Source organism: Gadus macrocephalus, chromosome 21 (genome assembly GCF_031168955.1).
Source record: "Gadus macrocephalus chromosome 21, ASM3116895v1".
Classification (NCBI taxonomy): domain Eukaryota; kingdom Metazoa; phylum Chordata; class Actinopteri; order Gadiformes; family Gadidae; genus Gadus; species Gadus macrocephalus.
Genome location: NC_082402.1, coordinates 11624699 through 11644033, shown reverse-complemented (window position 1 = coordinate 11644033; position 19335 = coordinate 11624699). Strand labels below are relative to the sequence as shown.

Here is a 19335-nt window from a genome sequence, read left to right as displayed (position 1 = left end):
TCCTCATATAGCATTTTTGGGGGCGTCAATTATGCTCATTCATAACTCTCATGAGCATAATTTTGTTAGTTGAGTGAGAGCCACTCAATTAGGGACGGGGTGATTTCTTCATGTTTACACATTTAGGACAATTTGCTGAACTCGCGAGCGATTGCTGAATCTCACTTGGCACACACATAACAGTTGTGGATATACATATGCAAAAAAGTAAGATCAAGTTCAGAGATACAGTTGCAAATGTTCTTGCATGCTGCCCATTGGGTCCTGAGGTATCTTAAAGTCCTTTTCAGTTTTGAGTGGGAATTTTTTTTCCACCTGTGTGCATAGTCAACTTGTACAATCTGTTAAAAGATGGTCTCTCTTTTGTGTTTTTGTAATACCTGCTTTCATACTGCTTCTTCTAGTTAAATAACCGAAGGTAACATTTTCAAGTGAAAGGATACCATATGTGATCACACACAATGTGTGATCCAACAGCCTCTACCGACACCCATAGGAATTGTAAATAGGTGTGATATAGTAACACAGGTAAAATAAGTGATGAGTGGGTTTTGCGATCAAGAGCGAGTGTATTTTTGCGTTTGTGTGTGTGTTACTGTGCGGGCGTATGCGTGTGGGTGCGCGTATGCATGTGTGTGTGTGTGTGTGTGTGTGCGCCTGCCTGTGTGTGTGCTTGTGCGTGTGTGTGCGTGCGTGCGCGTGTGTGAGTAGATGTGTGTGTAGGTGTGTGCGCGTGTTAATAATAATAATAATAATACATTTAATTTAGAGGCGCCTTTCAAGACACCCAAGGTCACCTTACAGAGAGTATGTGTTGACGTGTGTGTAGGCGTTTGTGTGCGTGTGCTCGCTACCCACCGCCAGCAGGCACTCCTTGTCCCTCTTGGCGCTGTGCAGGGTGCTCTCGAGGGCGAGCCGGTGCTTCTTGGACAGGTCGTCCAGCATGCGGGCCTGGCCCTCCTTCATGTGGCCCGCCTCCTCCTCGTAGCGCGCCCGCACGTTGTTCACCTCCTTCTCGTACGACGCCTTCTCCTCGCACAGGCTCTGGGGACGCACGCAGGAACAGGCCGTCACCCCGCTGCCGCGCTGGGCGTGCGTGGGGGGACACGGCGTATTGGTGCGGGTAGCACCTTTAAAAACAATGCAGTGACAGTGCTTTGAGGAGAGGAGCAGAAGCAGGCGCCCCAGCCAACGCTTGTTGTGGAAGCCAACTCTGAAACGGAGGTGATTTTTAGAAAGATATTGAACTGGAGTTCCTGGAGTAGCATTTTGGAGGATGACACAGACAGGGAGCTGTTGGGTGGTAAAAGGCAAATTCAGTGTTCGGATGTATTGACAATGTGACCGTAGCAGCCCGCTCGCTATGGGCTACGCAGCCCATAGCGAGCGAACCATTGACAGTATCAGGGCGAGCAACTAGAGGGGGGACAATTTCATTGTATCTCTGCACAATGTACAAACCGCCTTTTCAGTTTAATGATCAAAGCAGTGTGTCTTCAGTGGAACTTAAGTGGGTCGTGTTTTCCAATAGATCACTCACAATGTTGCCTCAGTACAGCAGCGCTATGACTTCCATCACTGATCAACACCACTCATTATTTAAACACAGAACAAGGCCAGATAATCTTCAGACGTCTGATGTCCTTTCTACTATGGGCTGGGGTGCTCCGTGGCTCGTCTGGTGTGTAACTCAGTCTAGAGCCGTGCATGTAAACCTTTGACACTATCCTCCTTATCACACAAAAATCCTTAGACATAAACATCACAGAACTTCAAATGCCTTTCCCAGACTAATTGATTTGTTATGCTGCAGCTTTCAATGCCAAACACTTGAAATAAAGTTATAATGAAAAGACTGTCTTTGTGAGTCTTTGCATCTTTTCCACAACTTGCAGGAGCCTTCGGATATGAGGTGATGTACTTTAAATTGGGCCTTTGTTACTGCAGCCTTTAAACGGGCGCGGCCTATATACAAGGTTGTTTTCAAGCCTGAGTGGTTATAAAGGGCAGCTTATGTACGATGCGGCCTATATTAGCTAACTACGGCACTGTCAGCACGATCCACGCTGGGGAGGTCACCGTCTGGGCGTAAATCAATGATCGACCACCAAAGGGTTCAGTTGTTAAAAACATGACTTCACTGTTTACTAGATACATGGGGGGGACTTCGCACAAAAGTAAAGATTGGACAAACAAACGTGCAGTGACCTTTACTTCCTATTTTGTTTCTTTTCCGCTTTAAAATGCACAATAATTTTAAATTAAAACCCAAGACGGAGAACAAAGAGGTAAATTACATGGGTGCACATTTCCTTGATCAATAAATACAGAAATAGACAAAAATAAATGAGCGATAGAATGAAATACGTTACTATCTCTTCACCTAAAGCATTCTCTGATTTGAATATAACACACAGAAAACCAAAGCTGAAGAAACCCCATTTCTAGTAAGAGGAATCCTTCACACATTTGTTGCTAAGTGCTGCTATCAACTGAGAGGCTGCTACTCAAAGTGAAGCACAGAGCTTCTCCCTTTTTAGATCACACACCACATGGGAGAAGTGCAGTATGTGTGGGTGACCGTGTTTAAATGAGGGATTGAATGAATGAGTGAGTGAATGAGTGAGTGAATGAGTGTAGGTTTGAGTGAGTGTGGGTTTGAGAGAGTGCGATCGTAGAGAGGAACGGAAGAGACTAACAGATGCAGAGACTATTTTCGGAAACCGTTTTTTCCAAAAAAGCTTCCATTTGCCGTGCACCAATGCGTTTGATCAAGAGTGTCCGTCAGAGTGTCTCTGCCCCATGTGATTAACGAGGACACCGGTCAACACCGAGGAAGAGAGATACGAATAGGGAAGAGGATGGAGCAGACTGATAAATCTACGAATTCTACCAAAGACGACCACACACACACACACACACACAGACACAGACACAGACACAGACACAGACACAGACACACACACACACACACACACACACACACACACACACACACACACACACCTTCTCCAGGGCGTGGATCTGCTGCCTGTGCCTCTCCTCCAGGGCCTGGCTCTTGTCCTGCAGCGCGCCCCTCTCCTCCTCCAGGCGGACCACCTTGTCCTTCAGCCGGCTGCGCTCGCTCTCCAGGTCCCTGATGGCCGCCTCCTGGGTCATCTGGGTGGCCTGCAGACTGCCGATCTGACCTGGCAGACACACAGGGCCGGAGAGACAGAGCCATGGAGTACAGGACGTAGGCGTCATCCATATGGGGGACGACGATGTTTAAATACATAAAGATATATTAACTATGTAAAGAATCATTTAAAAAGTTATGTCAGTTTAACTGACATTCTAATGAGTGACTGTTATCCCCCCTGGATTCAACACAGCCAAATGGTTTCTCAAACATGAGCTGTATGCTACAAAAACATATTCATTAAAAAGATAATGGTTTCCAAAATTGGTGAGTCCTTAATATTGAAACAGTAAAAATAGATTGCGTTGCCCTAATGTTGCGGCTCACATCATTTATGCACTTTATCACACAGTCCCTTCTAATGGTCTAATGACACCAAGGCTGTTCCCTTGGTAACCAATGTGCAAAGGGATTTTTGTAACACCTTAATATTACTTTCATTAAAGAGCCAGTCACAAGTGGTAAGGTTATACTTTGTTATTACTTATATTATAGATGTTAGAAACTGATTAGTTATTATGTTAGTACTGATTAGCATTATTAGTCATGACATTATTTCATTTATATTATATTATTAAGGCCGCTTTTTTACAATTATTAAGTCATGTTTTATAAATAATGTTTCCTACGTAAGAATTGGCTATTAATATATTGATAAAAAAATTACGAAAGCCACTCAGTCAATGTTTTGCAGCACCTTTGAAGTTACTGTTAATTGGTACTGATTATTCACTCATGTTTTATGAATGATTTGTCAGTGTGTTGTAATCTTAATCTTTATATATATTTATTAATACTTGGCTACTCATTCATAAAAAGTATTATATATACATAAATAAAATATCAACTACCCAAACAGATACACAAATATTTGATATCTGTTTGGGGATTAACAATGTTGTATTATTTGAAGGCCTTATTACAATGGTCATATTTTGAAGTCACCCAAAGTGAAGCTCAGTTCTATTGCATTCTTTCTGCCCACCAGAGGCAGCGAACTATCAATGCATTAGCACCTGGATATCCATTGCGTTCATGAGCCGGTCAAATATATTGACCAACAAAGGCACCTGGGTGACGGATGCCATGCGCCCAGTGTCCATCTTTTGCATGTCAGCAGGATGCATCTCGAGTCAGCAGATAGTCAATAGTTAGCTTAGTTGTCGGCATGACAGCGAGAAGTCCGGTAATCCGTTGGATTTTCACTAGGGTAAATCGTCCTCCAGAGACTGCCACTTGCCGTTTCAGATCGCTGCTCCCATAAATAAGTGGTGACATACCGAATGGTAGACAGATGTCTTCAGCCTATACTTGGTTTACCATAATAACGCTCTGTAGAGAGGCGTTCCTGCTTCTTTTTCAGTAGGTTTAATTTAAGTTATTCATAACGTTGCCGTATTCCGCATCTGTATATGTGCTTGTTGATAGCAAAGATGACCGTTTGGTCATCTTTGCATTGCAGCAATAGATTGTTTGGGTAAACGTCTGTACTTTCCGTGTTAGGTCTGATCTCGCATTGCTGCCCACAGCGTGTAGGCTGTATATTTTTTCATAATGCTGTTCCAAGCCAATATACTTACCGTTTGGTCATAAGCGACCTTGAATGCTTTTGGTCCAAATAAAATGAAGGCCTGAAGTCTTTCAAGCAAACAAAGCACTGTAATGGATTTTTGATGATTCAATCAAACTTAGATCAACAGTGGTCTTCTAATAACGTGATACTTCAACACTATTATATATGACCAAGCATGGTCCTTGCATGGGAATGCATCCTCACATGCATGGGAGGCCGAAACATACAGACAGACAGGACACTCCAGGATCATATGGCAGGAGGACTCCCAGACAGACAGACACAACACTCCAAGTCCATTTGGCAGGAGTAGGACTCTCTTACTGGCTTTCAGTAGTATTTCAGTGGCCTGTTGTTGCACCCGGTCTCTGGCCGCCTCCAGCTCACATTCAGCTTCCTTCTGACGGATCTCCACGATCTCCGAGTCCTGCTTCACCTCGTCCAACTGCTTGGTCAATTCCTGAATAGGCCATGGTTGTACACATGTCAAGACACACAGATAAAGATGCTGTAGGTGCTGTAGCAGCATTACTGTACATGTTGGAGGTAAGATTCAAGACTAAGGAGGACAACCCAAAAAACTGTGAAAAAAGCAGTCAATGAGCAAGAGCGAGAGAGAGAGCAAGAATGAGAGGGAGAGAGAGTGAAGAGTGTGAAACAGAGCCACTCCCAAGTGAAACAAACTATACTGTGGCAAAGTAGCACGGCTTTGGAAACCTTTTGCACTAACTCACGGAAACCAAGACGAATAGACCATTATCGATCTACTCATGAATAAATTAGTCTCATCATTATTTTCAAACCGCCAAGCCTCCGGGAAACAAACGCAGGACAGGAAGGCTTTGAAGCTGGGTTCAGATCTCAGCTTCCCTTTTACCTTGTTGTTGTTCTCCGCCGCCGCCAGCGAGCCCTGGAGCTTGTAGGACCGTTCGCGGCTCTCGCGGGCCTCCTCCGTCACCCGCGCCAGCTCCGCCCTCAGCTTCCCCAGGGTCTTCTGGAGGGCCGCCTCCTGGGCCTGGAACTCCCGCCGCAGGTCGGCCTCCGTGTGCTTCCAGGCCAGCAGGTTGTCGGCGCTCAGCTGCTGGGCTCGCCTCATGGCCTCCACCTCGCGCTCGTAGAAGGCCTGTGCCTGGGGGGCGGGGGGGGGGGGTTGAGATGTTATGCACCTCGGGCAGAACCAAAACAATGGATCTGTTTATGTGAATTATTCATTCAGCGTTAATCATAGTTCTTCTTTTTTTTCCGCAGCACTGAATGACACCAAAGAAAACACTAAACTAATTTATTCTGTTTAAAGCGGTCTCAACAGTGATAGACGTCTTTAATCGTCTCTTAATGTATTCGTAGCAACCACTGACTTCACTTTAAAATCAAAGAGTCCTTAAACTGCGGCTGGCTGCCATTTTACTGTCAACTTTTGTGATTACCTTGTTGAGCTTCGCTTCATATTCCTCCACCAATCTCTTCTTGTCCTGTTTGAGCTCCTCAACGCGCTCTGACAGAGATTCAACCTGAATCCAAGAGACATTTCAATGCACATTTAGACACTTAAAGCCACTTTTATCCAAAGTGCGTCTGAGATGCAACTGCAGAGCACACTGACAGGCACTGAATGGAATTATAAATTGTTTTGGCAGCTTGGAGGACTGAATGACAATGGGTTCAGGATAAAATCAGAGAACTTCTTTATTCGATGTGCTTCATAGCGTTGCACTCCATTTGGTCATCTTAGTAGAAGGTGACCAATGTCCTTTGTTATAAATTGAAATTACTATAGGAATACATATAATGAAGGCCTGAAGTCTTTCAAGCAAACAATTCACTGCAATGGATTATTGATAATTCAATCCAAACTTAGATCATCAGTGATACTTCAACACTTTGATATATGACCAAGCTTCTTTTCATGGGAATGCCTCCTTTCATGCACGGGAGGCCGAAACATACAGACAGACAGGACACTCCAGGACCATAAGGCAGGAGGACTGAAAGCAGGGCTTTACCTTGAGGGCCCGGTAATGCAGACGAGAGCTTATGACGCAATGTCATCAGGATCCAACACTGATGTTACCTCAGCCTTGTGAAGATGTCCCAGCTTCTCCTGGTCCTTGCTGTAGTTTGCGTTCTGGCTCTGGTGGCTGCGCAGTAGGTCCTGGATCTCCTGCCGGTGCTGGGCTCTGAGCTCCTCCAGGGTGCTCCTCTTCTCCTGTTCAAACTGGGCCTGGGCCTGGCTGAACGTCTGCAGCTTCTCCTCAAACGACCGCCGCATCTCCTCCACCTCCCTCGCCATGGAGACGACACGCTGTGTGTGCTGTAACAACAAAAGAGGAACACAGCGACATGCTCACGCACCACAGTGTGCGTGCACGGCTGTGCTCCCTCCTATCCGTCTTGAAAGACTTTTTCCACGGTTTCCAATTTGACTTCAGGACACATCACAGCCCTACAGGGATTGCCTGTGCGATTTAAAATAAGACCGATCTAGGCCCAAATCACCGCAGCTGAATACTCTCCGTGCGGAGGAGTAGTGCTGTACTTGGGCTCTCCTGGATCACTGACTTCCTCCAGCTGTCCTGGAGAGTCCCCTGTATCAGTAATCGTTTTCTGTTACTAGCCCAGAGCTCGTGGCACGAGGGGAGGAGGAAAACTTAAGATTTAAGAGCTTTGCCTCCTGGCTCAGCTTCTTGTTCACAACTCCCTCTTCCACGCTTGCATTACTGCAGATATTATACTGAGACTTGTACCTAGAGTCCAGTATCATGAACATCATTATAAAGCATAAAACTAACACCACTATGAGACACTTTAGGTATATTCACCGCTAGCGTAACAAAATAAAAGTGGAGAATATTAAATCCCTGTATTATGCCTGTTAAATAACTGTTGACAGATCTATAGTATATGGCATTTGGTGTACACATCCATCTTATCATAGATCATCCAGAGAGTTCATACATTTTCTACATGCTCTCTCAGTTGAGCTAGACAGGAACAAATGTAAAGCCAAAGATGCAAAGGGTTCATATGGAAGAACACAGACAAAATGGATTATTCCATCTTCTCTCAGAAGGACTATTGACCGGCCCACCCATCCAACCCTTCATCTACCTACCTGCGCTTCAGTGCAAAGCTGCATGTCTTCCACTTGCTGGCGGTAGCTTTGAAATTCAGCCAAGGCCTGCCTCTTCATGCGTTCGTGGAGTTCCAGGGATTCCTCCAGGGACTGGATACGTCTTTTCAGATCCATCTCATCGCTGATTTTACTCTTGTACTGCAACACAGTTGGATGGGTTTGCAACAAGTGCCTCCGGGCGTGTCATGTGTTCGACATTCACATTCTTGTTATTACCATGTAGAGATTATCATAGAACAAATACAGTTGGTGTTTTCTCACATCCCCAACAAACAGGGCTAACACCTCTACTGTCACCTGTAATTATAGCCAACACTACTGTGTAATTGCTAATTTGATTACAGAGCAATACATTTACAGTTGTAAAGCATTATGACTTTATAAATGGGTTATTTTGATTCTCTCGGCAAGCTCTTAAATGAATGGGACGCATACATTAATAAAATATATAAATATATTCGCTTCATATACAGCAGAGATTGTTTTTAAATTCGGTGATCAGTGGCAGTTATTTGACTGAGCTTTCAATGGATTAAGGATGGTGGTTCATACATATTTTGTCCAGTGTTGGAACAACATAAAAAAAAACACCAACCAGCAGAATCTTCTCCCTGGTCTCAGAGAGGATCTGCTGCACCTCCTCCTCGTGCGCCTCCTTCAGCGTGGCGATGGCCGCCTCGTGTTCGTCATTCTTGGTGTTCAGAGCGTAAATAACCTGGGAGAAAATAACGGAATTAAAGATCAGCCCAAAGCATTCTCCACCATATTGTGTCCAAAGAAATGTAGTGAAAAACCCTTTGTCTTTATTTAAATCTGAATATACCAAGAGGTAAGTCACATCCCCAGATTTGACATGGCAGACTTTCTAAGTCCAACATTTTCCAAAATGTTTTGACTAGAACACCAATAGTCCTCCTGTTTTAATCCCACTAATTTGTTGCTACATTGAGTAGACTACATAATGGCACTTCCCTCAGCACAGCAAGCTGAAGGTCATTGTGTGAAGTCAAATCACTTAAACACTAATAACTAAAGTGCAAATGAGATAAGAGTAAGGCAAAAGTACTGCCTCAGACAGACCATCAGACCTTTCCATTTAATTTAGAAACACAAATGAAAAATATAGTTGCATGTGTAACGGAACAAATAAAATGAGTATGTGTATAGTTAAATCCTGTATCATTGGGTCAAGACTTTTATTTTGATATGTTGTTAATGTTGTATTCAGGATATCCTGCAGCAGAAAAGACGGTAACTGCTGCAGGTAGGTTGAGCATAAAACGTGTCCGCATGAAAATTTTATTAAAGTAATTCATTGATTCAGTAATTCATCAATATCATTGTCACTTATCTAGTGTAGACGGTTGTTTAATACACTCTTCATATATTTGGCATTGTATTGTTTCTTTTATTTGAGTTTTGATTTTCGTTTGCATTTGTAATATTGTATGTATTTTGTCTAGGCGGACCAGGAAATGCTCTAAACCTGTCCTTTATGTTGCTGACCCATTGTGCAGGTAACCGATAGGTTGTTTTAGTTAAATGTATGTTTATAATCCCACTTGTGGCGTTGCTAGCATTCAAAATCTAGCCGGTCCCGCCATTTTTACATGCAATACCGCTGGTCGCCACATGAGGGGAGGGATCACCTGTTTATGCGCGCTGTTTAGCGCAACTGTTGTAAATATATATAATAAATTATAGAGCAGAAAAGACGGTAACTGCTGCAGGCGGACCAGGAAATGCTCTAAACCTGTCCTTTATGTTGCTGACCCATTGTGCAGGCAATAAAACCGCTGCACTCAATGCTGAGCGTCCGAGTCCATGCTTGAAGGAAAACAAAACACAACGCAGGTTACACATGCAATGATAACGGCGTCCTACATAGTATGGCTAGCTAGGTGAGCATAGACATGGGAAAATGCATACGTCATAGAAGACAGCCTTTTACTTTGTGCAATCTGTCACAAAATGGACCCCAGCCATCTACTAGTCCCTCTGACATGGACCTCGATCGTCCACCAATCCACATCACATGAAACATAAAGAAAAAATAATAATAATCGGACACTTCCCATCCCCATCAGACCTTGAAATAAGGTCTTATTTTATCAAGAATCAACCTCTGCAATACCCTCCAGACTATTACTCTAGATAAAACGCTGCAGCAAGACTTTCAACCAAAACTATAAAGGGAGACCAAATCTGTAACAAAGCCAATTGCTACACTCCACCTAGGTGACTTTTATTTGGCTCCTCCAAACAAATGACGCAGGGTGGTGACGTTGAAGCCGGTTTATTTTAGAAGTTTGTCGACAATGATAAATAGCCTAGTGCTCCATGTTGCCGTGCAGGAGATCTCTGTGTGTGGTGATGGCTGGTTTAACCTGTGCAGACTGATTACGCAATGTGCAACAGGTGTGCAGCCCCACCCAGCCCCAGAGTCCAATCAGACTCGGCCAGGCGAGGCTGCTCAACATCATCCACACCGCACTCCCAAAACATCACTCTCAGTGCCCATTGAAACCTCCTACTGCTGACCACTAAAGCCCTGCATGGTACTGCTCCTGCCTGTATCTCAGACCTCCTCTCCCTTTTCCAAACCGGCCGGACCCTTCGGTCTCAGATAGAGGCCTTAACCACCCTGCAGACACTCCTCTGCTGGTTGATAAAACATACAGCCAAGGCAGTCTGTGTTTAGAATAATAGACTTGAAGCATATTGGTATTAACTTGGCACTTGATATTTATTTTTTTCTTTTTTATGTTTTTTAGCATTTTGTGTGTGCACTTTATTTCGGTCATATTGTGACCCTAAATTAACTTCATGTGGAGTTCACTTGTACTGTACAATAATCTCCACAGCCCTATGGCATCACTTTGATACCACATCATTCTCACGGGCCGGCTCATTTTGATTCGACCCGCACATTTTTATTAGGGCATATACTATCAGAATATATGGTTCTGAGCAAGACAGAGAGACGGTTCAAATTCCTCCACTAGAAAAAATATTTATTATGCCTTGTCCCGCCCTCACAACCTGCCTCAATGTCCTAGCATACTCTCTGCACATGCAAAAACGACTTTCTCTGCTGAAACGTTGTTGTCCACATTGACAAGGCCAAAGGTATACAAAGAAACTTGTCAATTAAATAAGAAGTGAAGTATCTATTTAGTTGTGCAGGATAGAACCATAGGTTTGATCTGAAACAAGGCTATCGCGGTAACAACATATTGCAATATGAAAAGACACTGCATCCCATATTACTCAAACTTCAATTGAACATATCCGATGATGGGTTCATTCAGATACTCATTTAATCAAAGTGCAGAGCCTGTCCGTGAATAACCCAGTACAGAGAGAGGCTGCAATGCTCCAAACCCTTTACAGATTCTGAAAAGAAAGAGAAAGACTGCTAGTTGTCTTTGTAGATGTATCGACCTATGATAAGGTGAAGGAGAAGTTCATCAATCTGAAGATACCAATGGGCTTGCAACAGATGTATTCCAAGCCCTTTTGCGTACGTAAATGTTGCACTTATACACAGCTTTTCTCACTAGTAGCCACTAAAATCGCTTTACAATCATAGCCTTACATCCACCCATTCATACACACACATTCACACATGACAGCGGTGTCAATCACGCAAGGCAACAGCCAGCTGGTCTGGAGCAGTTAGGGTTAGGTGTCTTGCTCAGGGACACCTGGACACACCTTGATCTAGCCAGTCAACCCACTCTACCCCCATGAGCCATGAACAAGCTGATGTGTCTACAGAAAGCAGAGATGCAGAAAAGTTTATTAACGTATGTTTGGATATCAGACCCTTCTATTAAATGTTATTAACATGATCAGTTGTTGTTATTTTAATAATATGAATAACATTTAGAACTTGTAGCAGATTCTCACATGTTCAAAACAGGTTATGGAACCACATGCCCAATCGATTGGCCAAAATAAAAGTGTAAAATGTAATTGTATCAGCAATAATGAATAAATAGACAGCCTATAAACATATTTGTCAAACTTCCATTCTCCATACAAGCTTTATTACTGTATTCATGAATGACCCTGAAAGTTCATGAGTTGTTCAAAGGACTCTGAACACGCTGTTGTACATCTGCCTTTTCAGCTGTAAGATTTCCTCTTCTGTGTATTTTGGCTCAAATACATATCCATCATTCCTTCCACTAAGTAAGGCTTGGCTGAAGATAGAGTCCTAAGTTGATCCGCACATTGGTATTCATTTCACGCTAACAAGACAACTGAAACTCAAAGAGCCAAACTCCAAGCAGATTCACCAGGTTGATATGGCGGAGGGTGAAAAGCAGGAGAAAGAGTTTGAAAACCCTGAAGATCCGGCTTATATATTTGTAGGCAACCTTATGTAGGGGTGGTTCATCATGAATTTTAAATTATGTCTCATAAAGACTTTTCCCTTGTTTATACAGGTCCACACTAGGACAGTACATAACTTTCTACCCTAACCGACCCTAACCCCTAACCCATTCAGAAAAAAATGAGTAGGCCTACATGACAAACAAATAAAATAGTTAGGGTAATGAAATGGTCTCTCTCGCTCGTGTCGCTATATTTAATAGGAAATTGATTTGATGGAACTGTGAATACGAAAAATAATGTGATATTGTGGTTCGTGATCCGGCCTGGAAAAAAACAGGACATGACTTTTTTGCCAAAACCATCATAGAGACTGCAGCCTGATCGTCCTGGGATCGGGAAAGATTACGCAAGAAGATAATTCTACTTTCAGGTCACACTTATTCACACGAAGAGATTCATATTAACCTGTAAATATGCAGCTTCATGATCATCATGTTTCCTCCTTAAATCTTTTTTGACAATAATAAAAAATCTATACATACAGTACTACCATGTATCGGAAAACCACAGAGAAGGTTTTCAGTGTTAATTCAGCAACAGATGAGGAATGAAAAGACAGCATGGGTGACATAATGCATGTGTGTGTGTGTGCCTCAAGTTAGGCTATATAAAGTGTGTGGAAAAAAACAGTTTTTACATTACTTCATGTAAAAACTTGGCAGGTTTATTGCAGAGATTTGGATGCAAACTACTTTACCTTTGTGTAACCATAGAGAATGCAAGTAACCAAAATGTATTAGACATTGATTAATTGATTAAACAATTAAGAAATCGACTAGTACTTAAACATAATTACATATCTACTTCCAACACTTCCCAACCTCATTAGTTGGTGTCCATCTATGTTATTTTCGTCCTCCAGTCTCCAGGAATATGCAGGGGTCTATTTCTGTCGCACTTCACGACTAAAACATTATGGCCCAGCAAATAGCCAGAAACTTGAGTTTTGCCAGCCTGGCTTACCATGGAGAAGCTCACAGTAACAGCTCACTGAGAAACAGCGCCCTACTTCTTTCATGCCATTGGCCTGAATTATAATTTATATAGAGCTTGTTGCCATAGCAGCAAAATCCTACTTCAGCTCCTTGACAGTCATACTGCAATATGCAGCAGTTTGTAAAAGCACTAGAGCTGTAAATAATTTGAGTTTAAAGAGTTTAAACCAACTAAGATAGCAAAACAAATTAGATGATTGCACAATGGGTGTTAATGGAAAAAAACATTTGTCGAAAAAAAAAGGTATTTGGCGATAAAAAGAAAATCGTAAATAGCATTGGTATGGAGCAGGTTTTATGTCACAGAGTCAAAGTCAAAGCTTTAATGTCAATTCCAACAAATGTACAAGACAAATAGAATAATCAAAATTCTGTTTGTCTCTGACCCACGGTGCATGAGAGGAACAGCAGTCTAGATCACTGGAAGGATAGGATGACACCTAACATTGAAGAAGTGACGCAAACAAACCTACATTCAAACAACACCTAGCACCACAACAACTAAATTCCGTAATTAGTAAATCAAGTTTGGTTTCTCAGTACAGGGATCAGAAGACTCCATTTAATAATGAATTCATACTATAAGACCAGAAAGGGATACCAAAAATCTTGAATGTATTTTTTTAATGAAATTGAGTTTGTACGTAGGACTGTGCAATGTTTTAAAAGGTGGCCCATGGTGGGTTTGGGAGGCGATTATATCTGAAAGCGTCTACTTGACACAATGAAGCACGAATATATGAATCAGCCAATTAGTGACGAGGGTAACCAATTAATGCTGTGATGCTGCTGAAACTGTCTGCTGACGCCATGCAACGTCACTTCTACTCCTGACACCTCACCAGGGGGAAAGCAGCCGCGGCCGGCAAGCCCACGCCCTCTGACGTGTGTACAAAGAATGTATTTTGATCATTTGCATCGCTAAAAGGCTTTTTTGTTCATCATTAGTTTGACATATTTCCCAAATACTGCATGTACTGATCCTGGATGCAAATGATCCTGTTTAATTGGGCAGTGAGCCTGCTCATATTAACTTGATGATACATAAAGATATCATTGATAAGTTTGAATTATTACAAAACGACTTTCTAACATGACATCAACAAATATAACTTTAAGGTGCCAATAAGCACCGTCATGACTGCATAATAAGCCTTGTGAGGCCTATAGACTACAAAGTCTGCAAATGTAATGTGCCTGATGACCTCATGCTGTTTCATTTCTGTGTTATCATAAGTCATTAACTCACTAATCAGCGTGTCTACATTTCTACAAACGGGTGGTGGTGTGGGAAGATGGAAAGCTCGATCACTGGACGTTTGATATTCTAATACATCAGTTGTTAATTACGATGCATGTCAAGGGATTACCCATGTTAAGCATGGAGGGTTCTTTTATTAAAGGATGTCATAATGATGGTTATGCACCCTTCCTAAATAAACTCCAGACACAAACCGACCCCAATGCCGCTTTGACTTTGACTCAAATATGTCTCAAATGAGTGACCTCAACAGTTTGCTGTTTGACTGAATCAACGTTGTCATGCTGTTAAGGTGATTCTTCTGATGTATTTTGCAGCCTTATCTCAGCGTCCTCCATATGCATCCTTTACCTTGGTGCAAGTGACAATACAGCAGGAAAGCGATTCATCACAATTCACCAAATGCTTCGTACCCAATTTTGTACATATACTACAGGTTTGATTTAATAATGCGAAATACGCATTGGACGGATGGCAGAAGCAGCATCCCCATCAGGATTAACCCTGGACACACCGCTCGGCCTGGGGCTTAGCTCATGTCTGGTCCCGAAAATCCCCTTATGCACATCGTCGACCCCGTCTTACCTTGGTCAGCTGCGCTATTTTCTTGCTCATCTTCAGGTGCAGGTCGTGGGTATACTCCATGGCGATGCCCGGCTGGAACGCCGTGGCGGACGGGGATCCGGAGCTGTATTTGCCCGCTCCGGTGGACGGCTGGCCAGCAGGGCTGTAGTACTGCTGCCAACCCGAACCGGTCGCCATCTTCACGATAATGCTTTAGATTTTCCCTCCCCGCCAAAAGATTGAGTTTCTATCCGCGAGAACGAACCTGCCCACTGACGGAGGGCAGGACAGGCAGTGGCGGCGGAGTCCTTCGCCACCCGAAACCCTGGCACGAAACGCACCCGCGGACCCGAGCCTTGTTGGTCCGTTCGCCTGCTAAAATATCAGGGTCATTTTTGCGCAGGTCAGGATAATAACACGATGCTAACGTCGAATGCTAGTCTATTTATCCCGACGGAAGACGTCAGAGCCCGGTCATTGCTGTAGTGTGTATCCATCAACACGCTCTGCAGGCTAGCCGTCGCGGAATACACTCAAAACAGAAGGACTAGAGGCTATCATATCGGTAAAACAGGTCTTTATGGTGTCAGAACACGGCAGTAACCCGGCGGTGAGTCGGTATCCCCGAGCGGTTGAGGTGGTGAAGACATGTGGGCACTGGGCACCTGTCTCCTCCGAAATAGTCCAGGAGGGGAAGGTTCGCCTCCTCGGTGCGTCGCGGCTCGGGAGAAGCACTGCTCTTGTTCAAGTGGCACGCACGCGCACGTGTATGTGTAAAGAGCAGAGAGTCGGTGCGCGCGCGTGCGCGCGCGTGTATGTGTAAAGACCAGAGAGTCGCCACCGTGTGTGTGTGTGTGTGTGTGTGTGTGTGTGTGTGTGTGTGTGTGTGTGTGTGTGTGTGTGTGTGTGTGTGTGTGTGTGTGCGCGCGCGTGTGTGTGTGTAAAGAGCAGGGAGTTTGTGCTGTTTGTGTGTGCGCGTGTATGTGTAAAGACCAGAGTCGCTACTGTTTGTGTGCGCGTGTGTTAGTGTGCAGTAGCTAGGACGGCTTGAGCTGTTGCTATAGCCCTACGCCTGTTGCCATGGATCACCACCTCAATAGTTTACCCGATTGTTGATTACGTCAGTTCCGTTCGCTGCCCCTTTTTTGTGGAGAAATCTCTGTCGTTTACATTCAGCCCCCTTTTCCTTTGAGGAGGATGAGCGCTGGTGGGAAAAGACGCCTTATTTCTATCCTCTAAGTTCTGCTTGCATGTAAAACATCCACAGTCCATTTGACAATGGGACTATGACGTCAACATAATAGTTGTTTATAGGCTAAATGTTGATGATATTCCAAAGTTGTATATGAAAAGTCCAAAACGTCTATGGTTGTATCCTCGTCCAGTCTGTGTTGTTACACTTCTCATTACATTGCATTATCCGAGCTTTCGATTTGTGACCCCGTAGAGTGGGCTAAGGGTTAACACGGCACAGGATAGTCCAAATGATCAACTCTACAATGAAACGTAGTGATGCATGTGTTACTCTTGTTACACATCCATCTGAACGTGTTTTAATTGATCCATCATCAATTAAAACATGGTGGTTTCATTATTATGTTAGCCATTAACAGTTAAAAGTGCTAAATTTGGCCGCAACTGAGGTGTTTCAAGCCTATATTGTTTCTCAGAGAGAGAGAGAGAGAGAGAGAGAGAGAGAGAGAGAGAGAGAGAGAGAGAGAGAGAGAGAGAGAGAGAGAGAGAGAGAGAGAGAGAGAGAGAATCAGGTTTAACCGATCTCTTCCAAAATTGCAGCCCAGCTTTGGCACACTTGAGGTATATGGTTCAATTTAGCAGAAAAAAAAAAAAAGCAAAGTATTTACTAAGAAGCCAGGCATATAACACAGGTGAGGCCAAACAAAACAAACTAGCACATCTAAGGAATCAATCTTAAGGAAAACTGTCAAAAGGTCCAACAGCAATACATCCAGGCAGGGAGTAGGCGAAACAAAGAATCAGGGAGACTAGAAATCCAATACATGCTGAAAGGGGTGGTTTTCACATTGGGGAACAAAAACAATCGGTCAAGGTAACGAAGAGAACAGGGAAGACGTATGCAATCAGAGTAGGTTCTGGATAACCAATGGGAACAAAGAGTAGGAGGACATCTAGTGGGGGAAACAGAAATGACAGGATGTGACAATATCGCCTGTCGGGTTTATCTCTTCCAAATAGACAGCACAACTTTGGCCCACTTGAAGCAAGACAGTATCATTTTGGAGTAGAATGAAGGAAATCATTTTCTTGTCCAAAACACAAGTGTAGCTCTTCTTTTCACCGTCGTCATTGCACTCCCATATCTCCTGTCAGGTTTATTCCAGCATTTCCAACGTACAGCCCATCTTTGGCACATACTTGAAGTAAGACACGGTTACAAGGTAATGGAGACTGGAGGCAAAATTATACTATGTCAAAATGTAAAAAATCTTAAGGTCATCCCTGTTTCTCTTTTTTTCCACAGTTGATGTCTTGCGTCTACGTTTTGTCCGATCCTGCTCATCCTCAAATCTCTTCAAACATAAACCCCGGTTTTGGTACAGTTGCTTTACACGATTACATGTTGGAGGAAAGAAATATTCTTGGGTCAAAGTGAAAACAAACAATAAGGGTCCCCTTATTGTATTACGTTTCCATCATCATCACCCCAGCCTCAATTCCCCCCTAATATCAGAGTCATTACAGAGGACATTATAGTAGAGGACAGACTCCTACGAAAACCCACTTTGGTACTCATCAACCCCCTCTCCTCAAGAAACCGAATGAGCATGTCAGGACCTTCCTCTGCATCATTCCGCACGTCACAGAGGTAAGCGCAAGGGGCCTGTATGACAGAGGGCTGGAGGCCTCTGTTCCAGGCTTTTGAACCGGGACTACCACGGCATGCTTCCAAACCCACATCAGGACCCTCTCCTCCTACGCTCTGCTGAACAAAGACAAAACCTCCATCAGCATAATTCACCCAAATCCCGAAACGGATCATAGAAACAGGCCCTCTGTAGCCAGAGCCATATCGCCCGCCGCTAAAAGAGCCCCCATCAGCACATCCAACGTGAAGCACACATCAAAAGGGCTCTCTTTATACTCATCCCACCCAAGATCAAGCCCTGCAGCCATCTGAGCAGCATGCCCTGTTCTGGTCCGCCCACCTACATCCTAGTGCTTCCGAATGCATTGCCCCAGCACATTGGCCTTGCCGACACGCACACACGACTCCCACACCGGCCTGCCACTCCGTCTACATCTGCCTGAAATAGGGCAAACAACCCCCTACACCTCTACGTCCTCCTCCCCGATGCAAGCCCTCCAACATGCTGATTTAATGTCCCGGCTCACCTCAACCCTAACTCTTTGGTACCCCAATACTGTACCTTCTACAAGGAAGCTCCTCGACCTCCTTTCAGCCCTATTCCTATGCCTTTACTGACTCATCGAATGCCTTATTCCACCCCAGCACTACCTTCCTGGGCCAAAAAGCTGCCTTTAGGGAAACCGCCTCCGTAGCAGCAGACAACACAGGGGAAGAAAAACACCTCCACTGATTCATCACTGACACTATCTAATCCTCTTAGACACATCCTAAATGCATCCCATTCTTCCTTTCTCAAATCAAACAGTCGTTCCCTACCAGTAGTCTCACACAGCAGATTCCCTCCCCGCCAACGGAGTACGGGGGAAATGATCCCCGTCAACAGCATATGATAACCCCCAATACTTCCCACTCAGCGTTACACATGGCATGACCATCATTTACACCCACCCTATCCTTCCTAAAGTTTCCTCCATCACACTACCAACACAATCCAATGTTGAGCTACCCCACAACGGGTTATGTCCATGAAAGTCCCCACCAAAGAGATAGCAGGCAAGGAAACTGCTTCGAAAACTCTCTAGAGTGCATCCACTGACATTAGAGTGAACGGGTTATAATAATTTCACAAAGAAACCATTTCCCTTACCCATATCCCCCCATACCTCCACCAATACACACTTATCTCTCTATAGTGACTCATCACTTCCTATACTGAAGACCCTCTCTATAGGGTTGCACCTTTCCCAACAGGCATTCTCAGCCAATCACGTTGAACACATACTTATCCTGGGGTAACAAAATCAAGCCAGCAGCCGTGTCTACACAGATACAATCCGGTTTGACCTGGATCTCCCTCATAAACTTTTTTCATTATT

The 19335-nt window shown here is 43.9% G+C and overlaps 1 protein-coding gene across 4 annotated transcripts in view; it reads right to left on the bottom strand.

The window, feature by feature from the left end:
* The window catches only part of fam184ab (family with sequence similarity 184 member Ab), a 48814-nt gene extending 32819 nt beyond the window's left edge, over positions 1-15995 (bottom strand). The window contains exons 1-9 of one of the 4 annotated variants that reach the window (XM_060041605.1): positions 15133-15995; positions 8483-8602; positions 7867-8025; positions 6826-7065; positions 6182-6265; positions 5632-5883; positions 5079-5214; positions 3007-3188; positions 859-1044 (exon numbers count right to left, since the gene is read on the bottom strand). In XM_060041605.1, coding sequence (XP_059897588.1) covers positions 859-1044; positions 3007-3188; positions 5079-5214; positions 5632-5883; positions 6182-6265; positions 6826-7065; positions 7867-8025; positions 8483-8602; positions 15133-15309 — 1536 coding nt within the window. In that variant the 5' untranslated portion in view covers positions 15310-15995. The remainder of the gene's footprint in view (positions 1-858; positions 1045-3006; positions 3189-5078; positions 5215-5631; positions 5884-6181; positions 6266-6825; positions 7066-7866; positions 8026-8482; positions 8603-15132) is intronic. The other 3 variants (XM_060041604.1, XM_060041607.1, XM_060041606.1) reach the window with 3 other exon arrangements.
* Between the last annotated feature and the right edge of the window lie 3340 nt (positions 15996-19335).